Below are 21,016 nucleotides of genomic sequence, written 5' to 3'. Positions count from 1 at the left end.
ACAATTTTCTTTTTAGTACAAAAATATAAATTTATATATTAAAATACAGGAAGATATATTGTTAAAAATCGGAATAAAATTTTAAATAATTCCCAATTTATTTTACAAAAACTTAAAACATTTCATCTTATTTACTGCAAGTCGCCATCTGACGTTACGGTAGCGGGTTAATATTTTGCTTTGGACTCACGGACTTGTACATGTAGTTCTCGGGACAAGCCGTTAAACCAGGTCCGTAGGACATTTATCATTTTAACGATAGATCATTCTATCTAACGGACTTGAAGAAGTCCATCCTTACCTAGCGGATTCGACTCCCACTGCGTGACATGGATATTGGCCTTTAATTCAGATTAAGATCCCGTGTCGCAGTAATTGCTAGCCAGAAAAATTAACAAAATCATTCGTGCCACCGTCTTTCAGTACTCACAGTACTTTGATTTTTTATTACACCATCAAACATATTTTCATATATATCAAGCTTACCTATGATAATAAAGAATATAATTATACATTTTTTTTTTTCATTTTATTAGTTTTTCATAAGCTATACATTCTCAACACACAAAATGTGTCACAAGTCTCACACCCCTCTTCTGATTGTTATCAAAACAACGGCATGCTCGTAGACCCCAGTTCTTAATTGCTATAAAAACAAATGTACACCACCTCACCTTTCTTGTATACCTGCACTACACATTTATTATTTACATAGCATTGAGGATAGATGTGAACTTACTTCAGAGTTCTAAATCATGAACTCAATCAACTACAAAAATGGTGCCAACAAAATCAGATGATTTTAAATACTGATAAAACAAAGTGTATGTTAATGGGAACACAACAAAAGAAATCTAAATTAGAAAATGTTAATTTTCATTTACAACTTTCCGGACATACTCTTGAAAATGTAGAAATGCACAAATTATTAGGCATTCACATTGATCATAATCTACAATATACTTGTCATGTAGATGCAGTTTGCAAAACTCTTACATATAAAATATTCACTTTACGAAAAATTAAAAAGTTTCTTCCAATGCATACTAGAAAACTATTTTATAATGCTTTTATTCTACCATCAATTTTATATTGTCTGTCCATTTGGGGCAACTGTCCTCAAACGCACATGGATAGAGTCTACAGATTACAAAAACGAGCGGCTAGGATTATTTTAAATGAAAAATACGATACACCTTCAATGCCTTTATTTAACACTTTAGGCTGGTTAACGGTTTATGAACTTTTATATTTACAGAAAAGCATTCTAATGTTCAAAATATTTAATGGTATGTCTCCGGATTATATGCATAATCTTTTTGAATTTCAAAGCTCTGGATCATACACGTTACGCTCAGAAACAAACTCCGAACTGCGATTACCAAAATATAAAACTAACTTATTTAAAAATTCTTTACAATATTCAGGAGTTATAATCTGGAATGAGCTACCAATAAGTATAAGGAATTCCCAATCCCTTACAATATTTAAAAAAAGTGTTGAAAATTTTTTGCTTGTGAAACGCAATGGTTCTACGTGATTTTTCTTTTTTCTCTCTCTATGCTGAAATGTGTATGTTTTATTTATTTATTTATTTATTTGGTAACATGCATGTACTGTCCATTTTTTTATTTTCTCCTTATTGTGTTTTGTATATATTGTGTATATACATTATGTGTTATAAAGAGGGCCCCGAGGAAGACTAGTGCTTGCACTAATCGGGTTACCTTCTATAAATAAAGTATTATTATTATTATATTATTATTATTATAATTATTATTAGAGTGAAATTAATTCATTTAAATCATGGATTTACCATCCACTCCAAAAACACCGAGAACGCCAGGAAGTGCCCGTAAACGTGCCATTTCATTCAAACTGGAACTTTCCGGCGATGATTCCGTGAACACCAGCATCCGAGAGAAGATCAAGACTGTGAAGGACATTTACCGAGAGAGAAAAGAGTGAATAATTCAGACGTTATTACCAGATCACTGGATGCGCTTATTCGAAGCGAGGGCCGCGAATCTACACCTCCAGCTCCCCAGATGCCAGAAGACGACAGGGGTCCGGAATACTTCATATCAACTGGAAATTCCCTGGTAAATCTACTGGACTCTGTGTATCGCATGCTGAACAGTGCAGAGAGAGACTTATGTGTCGCCATGATAGGACTTTCATGGTCGGAACTGTGGCAGTGTATAGTTTACAGTGTGCATGTGGACAAACCCTTTCATGGACCAGTTCCCCATACTTACCCAATGGAACATTTCTCTCCAACGCACGCTGCATGCATGCTACTATTAGCACCGGCCTACTTCCTAACCAGATCGAACGGCTCCAGGATGGCATGGGTTTCTATCCTCAGCAGTTACATGACGATAAGGAATTGTTTTCCCAGTATGCAGAAGCTGTGAGTGATGAAAAGGACATTTCATGTGACAACGCGCTCCGGGAAGAAATATCCTTGTCGGAAGAAGAAGACGGCGCCATTAGCATCCTCACAGACGCTAGGCATGGATGTCGCCGTTATGCCAAGGATACTAAAGTGGTGTGCATTGGAAATTCCACTCACAAAGTCATCAGAGAGGAACACATAACATAGACAGACGACCAGTGCACCCAGAGACACGAACTCATTGGTACGAAGCGTTTGTACGACTTCTTTGACAGTGACATTCCTTCCATTGGCGGGCCCGTCAGAGTGCATATCCATGCACACGACAGGAATGCATCGGTCAACAAATACATCAGGGATGAGCAACCGGACACTTTAAACCAGAACGACACCTGGCATGCGGCGAAGTCTGTGGAAAGGGCCATCAATATTGTGGGAAAGTGACCTAAAAGACAGCACAGGCAGACGTGGCATGAAGAACTATCGGACAAAGTGCATTCTGTCCGTGTGCATGTCCATTACGCCATCAGGAATTGCGACAACAATCCTCAGATTTTGCGACAGAAATTGGACAATGTTGTGAACCATTATAAAAACATACATGGGAATTGTTCCGAGGAGAGTAGGTGTCGACAAGACCCAAATTACGAGCCGAGTAAGCTGCTGATCCGGGACCCCAGAGCTGAAGAACTTCTCAGGACGGCCATACAGAAAACAGTGGTGTACAAGTGTCCGGATGACTTTGTTTTTGCCATGGACACATTCTATGTTGAATCATTCAACAATGTATTGAACATTTTTTGGGACAAAAGAATTCATTTCGGTGACGAGACCTACAAAATGAGGACATCGCTCGCGATCTGTCACTGGAACGAGAACGTGGATCGTCAGGCCACATCAATTTACCAGGCAGTTTCAGGACGGACAAAACGAACCTTGGGTCTGAGGACTTATTCCTACCGGGAGCGGATTTGGAGAAGATTCATTCAGGATCTCCAGTAACTGGGATAAACATTGACTCTATGTTTATTTTGTTCATGTACAATGTATATAATTATAACAACGCCATGTATTGTAAAATTTTTGTATTTGAAAAAAAAAAAGAAAACAAAAAACAAATAAAAACCAAAAAAAAAAAGAAACAAAAAAAAGAAAGAAAAAGAAGAAAAGAAAAAAAAAATTAAAAAGTGGCTCTACATTGAGGAGGCCTCCCCGTGGCTAGAGCTGGAAACATTGAAAAATTATGCAGTAAATATGATTTTAATAAAGTAAAAAATAAACTGCATAATTCTTCAATGGCAAACGTCCTCATTTACAAATTAAACACAAGGTCACACATATAACAGTAGTGTTACTATTTAGATCAAATCCCGATTGAATTTTTTTCTTTCTTTTTTTTTTGAGAAAAGATTTTTACAGTTAGGTATGTAGAGCAGTCTAACTTCAAACAAGTTGTTACGTTTTAGATCAAGTTCAGATTGAATTAGATTATTATTAAATTGTGAGAAAAGAATTTAAAACTTACGTATTAAAAGTAGTGTAACTTCAATAAAGTAGTTACGTTTTAGATCATTTACCGATTGAATTAGATTATTATGAGAAAAGAAATATTAATTTACACATAAACGTCCTCATTTACGCTCATTAAAATTTATTTCTAAAATAACTGTACTGAAATTAAAAATCAAGGTAATACAGGTAATACAGTAAACATCCGGTATTATTTAGAAATGTATACACAAGCTAGCACGTCTTCGCTGGGGAATTCACACCTGCTGAAAACTAGCTCCGCCCCACACGAAACTTACCTGAGGAAAACCGTACGGTTAAAAACCTCGGCCTTTAAGAATCTACGGTTCTAATTGGTTTAACTTTGTTTGTTGATGCATCTTTGGTTTTTAGAGATTGCCAACCAAAAAGTAGGTCATGGTGACCTACTTTGAATATCTCAAGGACTTATAGGCTTAGAATCATCAAACTTAATGTTTGTTGATGTATCTTGGGTTTTCATTGAATGTAGACAAAAAAGTAGGTCACGGTGACCTACTTTTAAAAATCTCAAGTACCTATTGGCTGAGAATCTTCAATCTGTTTATTATTGCATCTTGAGTCTTCAGGAAACTTCAATCTTAATATAGGTCACTGTGATGTACTTAAGGGTTTTTTTTAGCAATATTAATAAAAAATATTTTCAGTCCTAATTGGTTAAGAATCATCAAACTTTTTCAATTGATGCAACTTGGGTCTTAGGATACTCAGGGTTAGAGGCTTCAAATAGAAGTGATAGATTGTACAATTTATGAGAAGAGCGATTCAAGGCCCTTGGGCCTCTTGTCTTAAATACCTGTTGCATCATCTAAAAGGTGCATAGAGTACAATACAGTCTTATTTTTCCTTGTGTAACTAGTGCAATCTTTTTTTTGGTTAATTATGAAGGTTATTACATTTTTGAAATTTTTTCTGCTTAAAATTAAAACAAAGAACTTCATGGATGATGATTAATGTTTTTTTTTGTCTGATGTAATAGGCAATCATTTGATGTACAATTGTAATTGTTGATGTTTTGTTTTATATATGGGATATGTTCCAAAAAGAATTTGGATTTTATATGCAATCATTTGATGTAAATTTATAATTGTTTATTACTTTTTAGCTCACCTGAGCTGAAAGCTCAAGTGAGCTTTTCTGATCACCTGGTGTCCGTCGTCCGTCCGTCCGTCTGTAAACTTTTCACATTTTCAACTTCTTCTCAAGAACCACTGGGCCAATTTTAACCAAACTTGGTACAAAGCATCCTTGGGTAAAGGGAAATTTAAATTGTTAAAATCAAGGGCCAAGACCCCTTCCAAGGGGAGATAATCAAGAAAATACGAAAATAGGGTGGGGTCATTAAAAAATCTTCTTCTCAAGAACCACTGGGCCAGAAAAGCTGACATTTATGTGGAAGCATCCTGGGGTAGTGTAGATATTAAATTGTTAAAATCATGACCCCCGGGGGTAGGGCATGGCCACAATAGGGAATCCAAGTTTTACATAGAATATATATAGACAAAACTTTAAAAATCTTCTTCTCAAGAACCACTGGACCAGAAAAGCTGAAACTTATGTGGAAGCATCCTTGGGTAGTGTAGATATTAAATTGTAAAAATCATGATCCCCGGGGGTAGGGCGGGGCCACAATAGGGAATCCAAGTTTTACCTAGAAATATATAGAATAAATCTTTAAAAAATCTTCTTCTCAAGAACCACTGGGCCAGGAAAGCTGAAACTTACGTGGGAGCATCCTTGGGTAGTGTAGATATTAAATTGTTAAAATCATGACCCCCGGGGTTAGGGCGGGGCCACAATAGGGAATCCAAATTTTACATAGAAATATATAGGACAAATCTTTTAAAAATCTTCTTCTCAAGAACCACTGGGCCAGGAAAGCTGAAACTTAAGTGGAAGCATCCTTGGGTAGTGTAGATATTAAATTGTTAAAATCATGACCCCCGGGGGTAGGGCGGGGCCACAATAGGGAATCCAAGTTTTACATAGAAATATATAGAACAAATCTTTAAAAATCTTCTTCTCAAGAACCACTGGGCCAGGAAAGCTGAAACTTATGTGGAAGCATCCTTGGGTAGTGTAGATATTAAATTGTTAAAATCATGACCCCTGATGTTAGGGCGGGGCCACAATAGGGAAACCAAGTTTTACATAGAGATTTATTGAACAGCCTTCTGTAAGAATATAAAAAAACACTGCATATTTGGTATATATCATCTAGTGTATTTAACATGAACATTAAGTAATATACATCAAGTCTTATCTCCAGAGGGTAGAATTAATTTAGTACATGTGTTTGGGTGGAATCATTTTAAAACCTTCTGCTTATAAATGCTATAAGTCTTATTACATGAGGTGGAATCATTTATAATATGATCTCTGAGCCTTCTGTAAGAATATAAAAAAACACTGCATATTTGGTATATATCATCTAGTGTATTTAACATTGGATCTCGAGCCTTCTGTATGAACATTAAGTAAATGCTATCAAGTCTTATTACCAGTGGGTAGAATTAATTTACATATTTGGCAAACTTGTATAGTACAGTGGGTAGGGCTATTTATAATATGGGTGGAATCAGATCTTGAGCCTTCTGTAAGAATATAAAAAAACACTGCATATTTGGTATATATCATCTAGTGTATTTAACATTGGATCTCGAGCCTTCTGTATGAACATTAAGTAAATGCTATCAAGTCTTATTACCAGTGGGTAGAATTAATTTACATATTTGGCAAACTTGTATAGTACAGTGGGTAGGGCTATTTATAATATGGGTGGAATCAGATCTTGAGCCTTCTGTAAGAATATAAAAAAACACTGCATATTTGGTATATATCATCTAGTGTATTTAACATTGGATCTCGAGCCTTCTGTATGAACATTAAGTAAATGCTATCAAGTCTTATTACCAGTGGGTAGAATTAATTTACATATTTGGCAAACTTGTATAGTACAGTGGGTAGGGCTATTTATAATATGGGTGGAATCAGATCTTGAGCCTTCTGTAAGAATATAAAAAAACACTGCATATTTGGTATATATCATCTAGTGTATTTAACATTGGATCTCGAGCCTTCTGTATGAACATTAAGTAAATGCTATCAAGTCTTATTACCAGTGGGTAGAATTAATTTACATATTTGGCAAACTTGTATAGTACAGTGGGTAGGGCTATTTATAATATGGGTGGAATCAGATCTTGAGCCTTCTGTAAGAATATAAAAAAACACTGCATATTTGGTATATATCATCTAGTGTATTTAACATTGGATCTCGAGCCTTCTGTATGAACATTAAGTAAATGCTATCAAGTCTTATTACCAGTGGGTAGAATTAATTTACATATTTGGCAAACTTGTATAGTACAGTGGGTAGGGCTATTTATAATATGGGTGGAATCAGATCTTGAGCCTTCTGTAAGAATATAAAAAAACACTGCATATTTGGTATATATCATCTAGTGTATTTAACATTGGATCTCGAGCCTTCTGTATGAACATTAAGTAAATGCTATCAAGTCTTATTACCAGTGGGTAGAATTAATTTACATATTTGGCAAACTTGTATAGTACAGTGGGTAGGGCTATTTATAATATGGGTGGAATCAGATCTTGAGCCTTCTGTAAGAATATAAAAAAACACTGCATATTTGGTATATATCATCTAGTGTATTTAACATTGGATCTCGAGCCTTCTGTATGAACATTAAGTAAATGCTATCAAGTCTTATTACCAGTGGGTAGAATTAATTTACATATTTGGCAAACTTGTATAGTACAGTGGGTAGGGCTATTTATAATATGGGTGGAATCAGATCTTGAGCCTTCTGTAAGAATATAAAAAAACACTGCATATTTGGTATATATCATCTAGTGTATTTAACATTGGATCTCGAGCCTTCTGTATGAACATTAAGTAAATGCTATCAAGTCTTATTACCAGTGGGTAGAATTAATTTACATATTTGGCAAACTTGTATAGTACAGTGGGTAGGGCTATTTATAATATGGGTGGAATCAGATCTTGAGCCTTCTGTAAGAATATAAAAAAACACTGCATATTTGGTATATATCATCTAGTGTATTTAACATTGGATCTCGAGCCTTCTGTATGAACATTAAGTAAATGCTATCAAGTCTTATTACCAGTGGGTAGAATTAATTTACATATTTGGCAAACTTGTATAGTACAGTGGGTAGGGCTATTTATAATATGGGTGGAATCAGATCTTGAGCCTTCTGTAAGAACATAAATGAACGAATTTGAGCCTTTAACTTTATTTGCGTATTTGATATATATTTAACAGTACAGTGGGTAGGACTAGTCTCCAAGCCTTCTGCTATATTTGCATATTTGGTAGACTTATACAGTGGAATTGGTGGATCTAAAGTGTGCTAGTATCAGCATACTACTACTGCTGTACGCAATACACAAACGGAAAAAGTATAAACAACAAACAGATCACGGACTCAATCCGGAAAGATAACTAAGGGAAGCAACTCAATTAACACTCCATTCAGTACCTGCTCAGATGGGTCCTTGATTCCTGCAGAGTAGGGTTTGATGTCGTAGACATTGATGTGTTTGTTTCTAACATCAAAACCTTCCTGTAGAAGTTTCGGTCTGCTTTCTAATGTTTTTACATAGACTCACAAATCTCTGTCTTTTGGAACACAAAGAATATTTTGCAAAATTATATCAGCTTCAACAGATAACTCATAATCAGAAATTCGGTTAACACCATCTATTGTATTTCCTTGCCCTTCCTTGTCCTTGAAATATATAGGATTGAATAACTCTATGTTTTTACAGTTGAATAGATAACGGTCAAACCTGCTAAGCTAATGAACCGTTGCACACATACACGAGTGACAGCTCAGTATAGGTAACAAGTTAAAGATCCAAACAAAAAAATTAGATAAATTAAATAAATCCTTCAAATTCACAAGTATCAAAATGAAAAACATATACACAAATGCAGAAAGCATAGGAATAACGCAGGAATACAAATTCACTATAAAAGCACCTAGACTTCCAAAACACACGGAGCTACGACAAAACAAGTCTTCTCGATTCAGTGTCACGTGGCAAGTAAAAAAAAGAGTTGGGCTGAGGGAGCTACGCGTCTTCTTCTTGCTCTCATTAAGATTAAATCAATACAAGTAAATTATAAAGATTTTCGAAAAAAAATAATTTCAACAAATTCCCTTAAATACAAAAACCAAAGACTGGAATATTTTTTTTATCCATTTTTTTCTCAATGTGTGTTAAATTTCCCATTAGTAAAAAATGTTGATTACTCTTCACGCAAACGCAATTTGAATTTTTTTTCAAAGTGCGTTGCCACATAGCTATGTTGCCATTATGGGTCCTCTGTGTTTCAGAAACACATCTTGTTTCTAATGTGCATTACCTGTGACAAAATATTTCCAACGATGCTATGACTTGTGTCTTCTTGCCTTTTAGGATTAATTTTGAAATAAAATATGGTGGGGCGTTCATATTTGAGGTAATTTTTCACTATGTCAATTTTAAAATATTTCACCCACAAAGACACAGAAAGCGGGGTAACACAATTCTTTGAATTTCCTTGTACCTTTTGGAAAGCGGTTTTCCTATACTTCTTTCATGGTTCTATATTTCGAATGCTCTGGCAACTAGAACTCAGAAGAAGTCTTAAGTTTCTTGCAGGAGTTATATTTGAGTAATGGTTGTATACGACATCAAATTTCTAGCTTGACTACAGACTGGGTGACATTTGTTCCTTCTGAAGTGTCACTCGTGTTCTGAAATGTAACCAAGAAAGAGTTTTACAGACATTACAATAATGTACACATTTAACAAGGCCGAGTATATATATATATATATATATATATATATATATATATATATATATATAGAAAGCACAGAAAAATTCACTTTTACAAGGATACTCACTTCCGCCCCAGCCCGGGGTTGAACTCTCGACCTACGGAATCTGTCTCCTAGCAGTGCAGGAACAGCGCGTTAGACCGCTCGGCTATCTAGGCAAGTTAAAAAACTTGCTTTCGATGCCGATGGAATTCTCACAACGCTGCCCTACACTACACGGTCATTGAGAATGGAAGTGAGATACAGTTATTTGGACATTAGTTTTTAGAGGATCGTTTCCAATACATGTTGTGATGAAATTAATTTTATTTATAAAGCACAAATTACAACAACTCTTAAACTAATATAACTGCCCTAAGTGAATGAATATTAATATAGAAAGCACAGAGAAATTCACTTTTACAAGGATACTCACTTCCGCCCCAGCCCGGGGTTGAACTCTCGACCTACGGAATCTGTCTCCTAGCAGTGCAGGAACAGCGCGTTAGACCGCTCGGCTATCTAGGCAAGTTAAAAAACTTGCTTTCGATGCCGATGGAATTCTCACAACGCTGCCCTACACTACACGGTCATTGAGAATGGAAGTGAGATACAGTTATTTGGACATTAGTTTTTAGAGGATCGTTTCCAATACATGTTGTGATGAAATTAATTTTATTTATAAAGCACAAATTACAACAACTCTTAAACTAATATAACTGCCCTAAGTGAATGAATATTAATATAGAAAGCACAGAGAAATTCACTTTTACAAGGATACTCACTTATATATTTCTACTAACAGAGATATTAATAAAGATTCTTGAATTAGTTTCCACTATTATATAATTAAATTGTTGCAAGATATTAAAAAATCAATTGTTTTTGGTTCTCATATCTTATGGGCCCATCTCTGCAGTTGTCAAATTCTACTACTGGACCCTGTGGGAATTAATTTAAGCTGGCACAGGTTTTTTTTGCTGTCTAATTGCATATGAGAAATTCGCAAAGATAATCCAGAATCCAAAATTGACAAAGACAAATTTAGAGATGACATCAGTTACAAAATTGTTGACATAATCTATTAGCAGCTGCAGCCCAAACACAAAAGAGGTACTTAACGTGTCCTTTGCCCATACTGCTGATAGCAATCAAAATGGTAACTGTAAACTTGATGTTGGAGAAACCATGGTATACTGTAATACACTAAGAATCGAAACTGTGAAAAGGGTACTTGGTTTCATTATTAATGTTGAATTGATGAGGCTGATGTTATTTTCTTCAAATAAAAAGACTGTGGAAAGAAAACAACAGCTGATTAAAATACTTAAAAAGGAGTATTCAGAGAGACTAATCTTTAGGGAGTTGAAAAATATGGCAAGACATGATGCGATCAAGTGGAATGATGGTCCAAGGACGATTTCAAATTGGAAATTCGATATGTTCGAATTTTAAGATTGATTGATTGTATATCTCTCTTGAGAATTTTTCACTCATATGGAGACGTCACCGTATGCCGGTGAAGGGCTTCAAATTTAGACCTATACTCGGCACTCAGGGCCATTGAGCAGTGAGGGTTCTTTATCGTGCCAGCGCCTACCGTGACACGGGACCTACGTTTTTAAGGTCATATCCGAAAGACCTGTGACTTTCACTTGTAACGCCGAGCGCTTGGCGAAGGAACAGTCACTACCTTTGTTTACGTCTTAGGTGTGACGCGGCGCCGGGAACGACAATCGAACCCAGGCCTCCCGATCACGAAGCGAACGCTCTACAACTAGGCTACCGTGACCGGTCGAATTTTATGAGAAGTATCACTCAAGTTCTTTATATTGGGCACAGACTTCTTGCCAATGTGGCTGGTTCAGCATCAGAACAATTACAGCATCGCGAACGTACTGTTAATGAAAATTGGGAAAAAAGTAAATACATTTCAAAAGATGTTCTTTGCGAACCTTTAAATATGCAATATAAGGAAAATAGTAGGGATGCTTGGGGTCAGCTGGCATTTACTTCTCGAGACTGAACCTGAAGACAGGTAGATTATCGTTTAAAGATTTCTTTATCAAGTATACAGGGGGATATCTTCTAAACAATATAGAAGCATTGTCATTGGCAGAAGTTCTGGTAGAACACTTTTTTTCTGTTGATAAGTGTACCTGAAATAATACACAGTGACCAAGGCAGGCATTATGAGAGTCGAATTTTCAAAGACATGTGTGATGTACTTGGTATTACAAGGACTCGAACAAAGGTTTTCCATCTTAAGTCAGATCGAGTGCTTGAAATGAAACAAAACCTTCGCTACCATGTTAAGCGCACATGTCTCTGACTATCTACAGGATAAGGATTAAACATTACCAGAAATTATTTAAAGTAGTCTTTTTTTGCAGCTACAATGTATGCAGGCAGATACCCAGTTTATTTTTATTTTGATTCCATCCTTCTGTCGTAACTTGGACGTTTAGGCGTATAACAACTCTATTAAGAGAAGAATTTATATCAGACAGACAGGAACACACTGGAAAGGAATGCCTACTCTGCATTTCGGAGGTACCTCAGAGCAATTGCCAGTGAGTTATTTTTTTTTAATTCATTTAAATTTAAGTAAGATATTAAAAAAGGCTGTAATCTTCATCTTTACTTCTCAGAAGTAAGTCTAGGCTTAAGGTATTAGATGTATAACAAGCATGGTTGAAGAATGAAATTTTACTTTATATTTCCTTATCTTTAGTGTTTTGAGACTTTAATTCCAAAGTTACATAAAGTTTTGTCCAGACATATCTGAAAATAGTAGTATTTTCAAGTCATACCCCCACTGTCGGAAACAGTGAAGGGTGTGTTATATCAGAAGAGGAATTCTGTGAAATAAACTCACTTTCAGACATTAATTTTACGTTAAATGAACAAAAATAACATAGACGCTTCATAATAAAAGACTTTTTTCAAAAGTTACAATAAATTAATAAAATTTCCAGATTAAAATACGTTATTCAATGCTAAGTGTGTATTTCTTATAAAAATAATTTTTAATTTTTTTCAATTAAAAAAGAAAAGAGTGGGCTAAAAATTTCTTTGATAGAAAATGACTCTAATCAATGTTATACAAAAATAAAATACATAAAATATTTTTTACCGGGATATTTTGGAGTAATTAAGCATTTACTACCCCTACCCCAAATTTTAGTATCCGTTTGCTGACAGACAAATATAAGTTTTCATTCTCAACACTTTAAGTATGATTATGCCATACTTATATATTGATAAGTGTATAAAACAACATAAATAAATAAGCCTTGTGACTTTTTTAAACAATGTCCTTGACCTTTTAACCTTGAAAAAAAAACCGTATTTATACACTTGTAAAAGAACAATTCTGGGAGATAAAAAAAAAGGTACATGTAATCTTGTTCTTATGTAAGATAAAAAAAAAGGCATGGTATTTTTTCCTCATATGTACAGGGAATTGCAAAAATCATGAAAATGAAATTAATTTAATATAAATATTTATTATGATAACCCCCCTCCCCATCTATTTTTTTCTCTTTGCTATACCTAGATTAAAAAACCAAAAAATGTTTTCCCTATTTTTGTCATCTCTCTCGAGAGATGACACATTGTTTGATTTCCGGATGTGTAGTGCCATTTATCAATCGGCAATCCTCGGCTAACTCCACTACGCTCCATACAAACAGTGCGAGGCCATCCGAGGATTACCGACTGGTCAGTTTGATGATGATGTGATTTTCTAAATATAGATCGAGATGTTAAACAATGAGCGATCTGCCTTATTATTGAGAAAAAACAATCTGCGCATCATAGAGAGTCAGACACACAAAATCGCCTGGGTGTTGGTGATTCTTCAAATATACATGTTGCATGCACTGTATATTCTCATGTAAAGTCTTCTTGGCTATAAACGTAAATGGTGGTGAGAACTCGATGGAATTTTCTAACTAGGTCAGTGCGTGTATAAAGATCCTCTGCGGCCTACGCGTGGATCCAAGATTTCACAGAAAAACATCATCAAATTTAAAACATTTATATAAGTAATTGCATTTACTGATATGGATTGTTGGCGAACACTTCAATTTTTTGCTTCATCAATCATTCTATAAACTTGCTGTAATTTCTTTAAAATAATACATTTAAGTCTAATTAAGCCATCGAATGTATTAACAGTAAAGCTGGAACCTTCAGAAAAATAAAAGCACATGTTACACTGTAAATAAGCGGATACATTAATGTCCATAAGAAACTACGGACACTGATCGAAAATTAAAGAACACAAAGAAGCATTAATTAGAATTTTATTGCATGTCTAATCTATTCTTTTTAAAAAGTATAATTTCATGTTTATAATAAAAGAAGTTGCATTCTTTTTCTTAGCTGCAAAACTGTTACAGTAACTCTCCGGAAAAATATATTGACAGACCAGGGGGCTACAGTGCCAACCTTTGAAAAAAAACTGTATATTTATTGCGCACAAAAAAATGCGCTTTATTCTGGATAACTTCTTTTAAACTCTTACTTCAATTGCAAAAAAGTGAATTTATAGAAATTTCTTACCTTTCTATCAAGTGCTTTCGTAGTTGACATCTGCACAAAGCGCTTTAGACCGAATTATATTGAAACAAAAGCACAAGGTTTTTTTAAATCTGGCAAACAATTTTTTTTTCGATAATCTCACTTTCAGGGCCAGGACGGAGATTAACAATAATAAAAAGGAACGTTTTGTTGTTGAAACAGCGAAATAATATGTTAGGATCACACGGTTAGTAATATTTTGAGATGAAATTTTGAAAAACATGGAGAAATAAATGGAGAAACAGCGCACTTTTTTGTGCACAATAAATATACAGCTTTCCAAAAATAAATTTGTTAAAATATTTCCTTTTTATCCACAACATAGGATTTTTACTCTTTTTTTCTTTATCTAATATTGTTCAGATAAAATGCCACCCCCCTTCCCCAGAGGACTAATATAGAAAAATATGTAATAGCTGAGAAAAAGTTACATTTTACTGTTTATTCTGTGACATTAACGAAGCCAAAGAGATGACAGTTCGGGCTTTCTGGAAAGCCAAACTTGTTTTCCTTTATTTTTTTAAAAAAAACTGTAGAAACTATTTAGTCCTTACAGTTTTGTTCTTTAATTTTATTTAATTAATTTCCTCTCTGTTACGGGTATTTTATAAACCTTTAATTTAGAACCAGGAAGATTTTATTTTCTGATCATGACAATGAGCACACGGCGGTTATAACCGGTTGACAGAGGATGCTCACTCCTCCATGGCACCTGATCAAATGTTCGGAAGTCCATTTTTGCTTTACTCTTATTTTGTATATTGTTAAATGGATTTTGAGATTGAGTCTTGCTCGTTATCTCCATATCCTTCTTCAGAATTATTTGCAAATGAATATGACTTCATACATATTTAATGACAATGAGCATTTTGCACGCCCTTCTCATCAATTTTGTTTTAAAAATTATATAGATATTTATTATAAATATTTAAAAAGACCTTTTTCATTCGCTAAATAGCAATTATTCCGAAACTATCAATAAATTTAGGACAACTCTTAAAACTTATTTCACATTTTTCATATAGATTATGGACACCTTCTTTGTTCTGAGCGAAGAGGAGCAAAGAGCCATTGAAATGTACATAAACCCAAAGACATATTTGTTAATGGAGGCATCTTCACTACCAAATGACACGAGGATGTCCCTTGCTCCCATGCTAGTAAAAAGTGTAAGTTAATCTCTCTCTCTATCTCTGTGTATGTTTCTCACTCTTAAATAATGTGTATGATACAGATTTTTTTCAACATTTAGGTTGGAGAAATAACATGGTTCTCAACGGCGTGAGGTGCAAATGGCTATGAGGGTAGAACAGTCCTCCTTACCCTCTGGGGTAAGGAGCCAGAAGAGAAAGTTGAAGTAGGAGCTGTATACACTGTAAAGTGTATACAGCCATCTAATGACTTCAATAACCAGCGTTGCTATGGATCTACCAATATGACAACTTTTGAGGTAATAAATGACACTTTATCCTTAAATATTAGAGTTAATCATCATTAAAACCACAGAATAATGCTAATGGATTCCTGCATTAAACGAAGTATGACGTTAATATTTTCTGTTCTGTCTGGCATACGTCCGTCTACACCGATGATGACTGATTACACTGAACAGTGACGATGCCTGTCCTATAAATAGGGATCTGCAGAGTAGCGAGACCCGAGAAGAAAAAACGGAGGACAGATTCCTTTTACGAATCGTGTTCAGCTTTAATAGAGAAGAGTGATTTCCATATTTCATTCCGTTCATGGACATAAAACTAAATTTCGAAATAAAAATCACACAATTTTATGTATATCTTAATCAACATCATTTAAGAATACAATGTTTCATAAATATAAGTTGTTTTTTAATTCATTATGTTTGCTTATAAATGTACAATGGAAAATTAAACCTTTGCTCTTATCAATTTTGCCAATCCTCTAAACTTTCAAAACAATTGTAACGTAGAATTTTCTTTCTATTTTAGTGCTATGTCGGGGAAAACAAGCATGTGTCACTAAAAAGATTTCTAATTCTAGAAAATTCCAATGAAGATAATTCAAAGTTTTCAATGCTTTATTTTCACATGTTACTTATAATTGCAGATTTACACTTCAGTTCAGGAAATGGAAACATTTGAGGGTTTCAGTGAAAGTGTTTCGTTTGAAAGGTATTGCATTCAAAAAACTTAATATTTACATATTACAACTGTACGTATTGAATTTCTCAGAACATTATGTAATGTATAAATAAGTACTTATGATTCAGTTTGCAGACAAATGTGACAAAGGAAATTGGTATTCATCCGGGACAATGATCAAAGCGCCTCCGGGCAGATTAATTATAAATTGAACAGGTGTCAAGGACTTCGGAGTTTAAGACTTGAGTAAACAATTATCTATGGACGATACAAATAATTGCTTAATTGATTGATAAATAACTCTATTGTAAATATTATGTAATTGTATGTAATTTGCTGTTTTGTACATTTTAGGCAGTCATCGGTTGGCTTTCGCCAAGACAGCCACGCTGGACAGCGCTCTCGTCCGCTATATGGCGGAGCCTGTCCCTTTTGTTAATAAATCTGTTAAAGCTGCATATTAGAGTTCCGTATTATCCATCAGAATAGTAGATGCACAATTTAGACGGTTATATTTGGTGAAGAATCGGGACGTTCCCCTTTGTGTTGTACCTTTCACGACGCCAGCGACGTGTTCTACCCATGAGTTTAATTTCCCCCAACATCAAACAACACGATGGACTCTTACTTTCGACCAACATGGATGTTAACAAATTCTAATCGGCTGCAATACATTCGTTCCTATAAAAAGCCTTCTCCATCAGTGTGTTTTAACTGTGGAAAATACGGACATTACGCTAAAAACTGTAAAGTGCCATCCAAGAAATCAAATTCAACGAAATTGCGTGACGCTCACAGAGTTCAGCGTTTTCGGGACAGAAAACAATGTCTGAGAGAATTACCATTCTACATCCTCAGACAAGCTGCCCCCCGTAGGGACCCGGGGTGATAAGAATAGGTCACTGGCACCCCCTTGCATGTCGTACGAGGCGACTAAATGGGGCAACCTGTTGGCCGTGGGTTGCGACCCGTGTTGGTGGAGAAGGGGATCCTGGTGGCTGAGGTCTGCAGGTGCTGGGTATTATGCACCTGTCCGACCAACACTCCACTTTGGCCCCATATTCATTTAGACGGGAGGTCAAGTTTGGCCCGACTTGATCAATCGGCTAGTCATGCCGAGCTAATTATATCTACATGCCATAGTATTGATGTGTTGCTTTTTTCATTATCTGTTTACCTGTTTTGCAATTTCCAATACGCCGAAGATTCCATGTTGATATTTATGTATTAAGCGGTGGCTTAGGGTCAATCAGGCATATCATGTCTGAGTATAGTTTCTTTGTATCCTCTTGGTATCGGTCTTACTGGATGACCGTTTGACTGGATATCGCCCTTGTTGGCGCTCCGAGGCGGGCGGGGAGCAAGGATTCTGAATCCTTTCTAATACAATCATGGCTCTCTCAAAAAAAACGTTGCTTTCCAGCAGGTTTCGATATTACTTTAAACGATGAACAACTGAATTCTATCGTGGAACACTGGCCCCGCTTCATCACACTTGAGGCACAATTATCAGAACAACATACGAAGCCTTTAACAAAAGTATCGCCATTCATCATTCAAAAAGGTATTCAAGGAATCATCGGTACTCCTAAATCTGTTAAAAAGTTGAGATCCGGTGCTCTTCTTATTGAAGTAACCAAAAAACAACAATCAACTTCTTTGTTAGATTTGAAAATGCTTGCCAATATTCCTGTTGTTGGTAAAATCCACAGTGGATTAAACCAGAGCAAGGGTATCCTTTTCGACAGGGATCACGACCTGGATGACATTCCTGAGCAGGAAATCCAATCTGAGTTGGAGTCCCAGGGAGTGGTCTCTGTGAAAAGGTTTACCAAAAAGCGAAACGATAATATAGAACCAACAAATACCTACCTTCTGACCTTTGGCATACCAATATTACCGACAAGTATTAAAGTTGGGCTTTACAATATGAAAGTTGAAATGTTCGTTCCAAACCCTCTGCGTTGTTTTGAATGTCAGAGATTTGGACACGGACAATCCAATTGTAAAAGTTCTGAAACATGCTTCAGGTGTGGTGAGGAGGGGCATGATGGTAAAGGTTGCCATAACGACCCCAAATGCAAAAACTGCAAGGGCGGGCATATGGCTTCCTCCAAACAATGCCCTATGTGGAAAAAAGAGAAAGAAATACAAAGGGTCAAAGCTGAAAAAAGGATACCTTATCCAGAAGCCAAAAAGTTGGTAAACATATATAGTAGTCCAAAACCAAATTTAACTTTTGCAACTAATGTTAAATCGTTCTCTTTGAAGGACATGTCTACACAAGTCTCTGAGAAAGATTTTCTTCAGCAGACTTCATTCTGTCCAACACTTTCATCACCTGACAAAGGTAAACACACTTCAGTGCCTGCTTCTACAGGTCCTGCAGTTACGGCTGCACTAAAAACCGTACCCCCATCACAACCAGCATCTACAAACAAATCAACATCATCGGGGAGAAAAAACAGATCTCCCTCAAAAAACACTTCCAAAAACACCCCAAAACAGTTGAGTGATAGGTTACCCAAAGGGTCTGTCACTCTCCACAATAAATTTGGGGTTTTCGAGGAGATGGACATCACTCCATGTCATTCTTCCTCACGAGTCCGGAGTGTATCACCCCCAAAAAATAAAGGGAGGATATCCCCTATTTCTCATATCAAATAAAAATGCATCATCAAAAGTTTATTCAATGAATTTTCGAGGTTTTAGAGTCAATTTTAACGAATTATCTTTACTTATTCAGGACCATTGCCCGGTAGCTATATGCTTACAAGAAACGCATTTAAGGGAAACAGATACAATTAATATTAAAAACTATAGTATGTACAACCATTACGCTCAAACGGAGAGAGCATCTGGCGGTACTTCTTTAGCAATTAACAATAAATTCATTCATAGTCAAGTAGACTTAAAAACAAATCTTCAGGCAGTAGCTGTACGTCTTTCTCTTAGAAAAACGATAACCCTTTGTTCAGTATATGTACCTCCTAACTATAATTTACAAACTTTAGAACTTACAAAACTAATACAACAACTTCCTGCTCCATTTATGATAGTGGGCGATTTTAATGCCCATAATCCATTATGGGGTAGCGATAAAATCACAGATAAAGGGAAAAAACTTGAAGATGCAATATCACATCATAATCTTTGTATACTTAATAACGGCTCTAGCACTTACCTGCATCCGGGTAATGGTTCATATTCTTCAATAGATATTACTCTAGTAGATTCTTCTTAACTTCTGGATTTCAGTTGGTCAGTACATGATGATTTATGTGGAAGTGATCATTTCCCTATAATAATTAAAGTAAACACACCCGAGGAAAATAGTTCTACTCAAAACTGGAAACTTAACAAGGCTGATTGGAAACAATTTGAAACTATGTGTTTACAAAATATTTCGGATGAAAAGTTTGAAAACAATCCTGATCCAATTCAAAAATTTACTGAAATACTATTTAATACTGCAAATGAATGCATACCTAAAACCTCGACAAATTCTACTAGAATTAAAGAAAACCATGGTTTACAGAAGAATGTCATGATGCTATTAAAGCTCGAAAAAAAGCAGAAAGACAGTTTAATAGATTACCAACATCTCTAAATTTAAGCAAGTTCCGTATATTTAGAGCAAAAGCTCGGAGAACTATAAATTTTAATAAACGAAAAACTTGGTAAAAATTCGTGTCCAACCTTAATTCACATACTCCTATCAATAAGGTTTGGAACGCAATAAGGAAAATTAAAGGAAAAGGTCCTGAAAAATATCAGCATCTGAAGGTTGGAAATCAAATTATTACGGATAAAAAACAAATATCCAATGAAATAGCTAGTACATTTCATAAAAATTCCTCAACCAAAAAATGTGAGCCCTGAATTTAGTAAACATAAAACATCTCAAGAGAAGAAAACTTTAAATTTTACATCTGAAAACAATGAATGTTATAATCAGCCATTTACTATTGACGAACTTCAAAAATCCTTAGAAAAGTCTCATGATACAGCTGTAGGACCAGATCAGATTCATTACCAAATAATTTAACACCTTCCTATAAACAGCAAAGAGTGTCTTTTGAAAATTTTTAATAAAATTTGGGAGCGAGGTCAACTTCCACCTTCCTGGACCCAAGCTACTATTATTCCTATTCCAAAACCTGGAAAGAATCTACGGATCCAAATAATTATCGACCAATTGCTTTAACAAGCTGCTTGTGTAAAACCATGGAAAGGATGATTAATGAACGCCTCATATGGTTTCTTGAAACCAATAATATTCTATCTAATATACAATGTGGTTTTAGAAAAAACCGAAGCACAATTGACCAGTTGGTAAGACTGAAAACCTATATTCGAGATGCTTTTATCAAAAAAGAGCATGTTTTATATCTGTGTTTTTTGATTTGGAAAAGGCATATGATACTACATGGAGACATGGCATTTTCGAAGATCTAGACAATATGGGCCTAAAAGGGCATTTACCAATTTTTGTTAAGAATTTTTTAA

At 35.2% G+C, this 21,016-nt stretch overlaps 1 protein-coding gene across 1 annotated transcript; it reads left to right on the top strand.

The window, feature by feature from the left end:
* Positions 1–18,181: 18,181 nt before the first annotated feature.
* LOC134247496 (uncharacterized) lies at positions 18,182–19,174 on the top strand. The gene has a single exon (XM_062729849.1). The coding sequence runs from the start codon at positions 18,182–18,184 to the stop codon at positions 19,172–19,174; it is 993 nt and encodes a 330-aa protein (XP_062585833.1).
* Positions 19,175–21,016: the final 1,842 nt, after the last annotated feature.

Source organism: Saccostrea cucullata, unplaced genomic scaffold (genome assembly GCF_032062105.1).
Source record: "Saccostrea cucullata isolate Sc308-1 unplaced genomic scaffold, CSIRO_AGI_Scuc_v1 ctg2007, whole genome shotgun sequence".
Taxonomy (NCBI): Eukaryota; Metazoa; Mollusca; class Bivalvia; order Ostreida; family Ostreidae; genus Saccostrea; species Saccostrea cuccullata.
This window is presented reverse-complemented; position numbering and strand designations above follow the sequence as displayed.

Coding starts and splice junctions, on each gene's coding strand:
- LOC134247496 (XM_062729849.1), top strand. CDS start 18,182: ATGCTTGCCAATATTCCTGTTGTTGGTAAAATCCACAGTGGATTAAAC.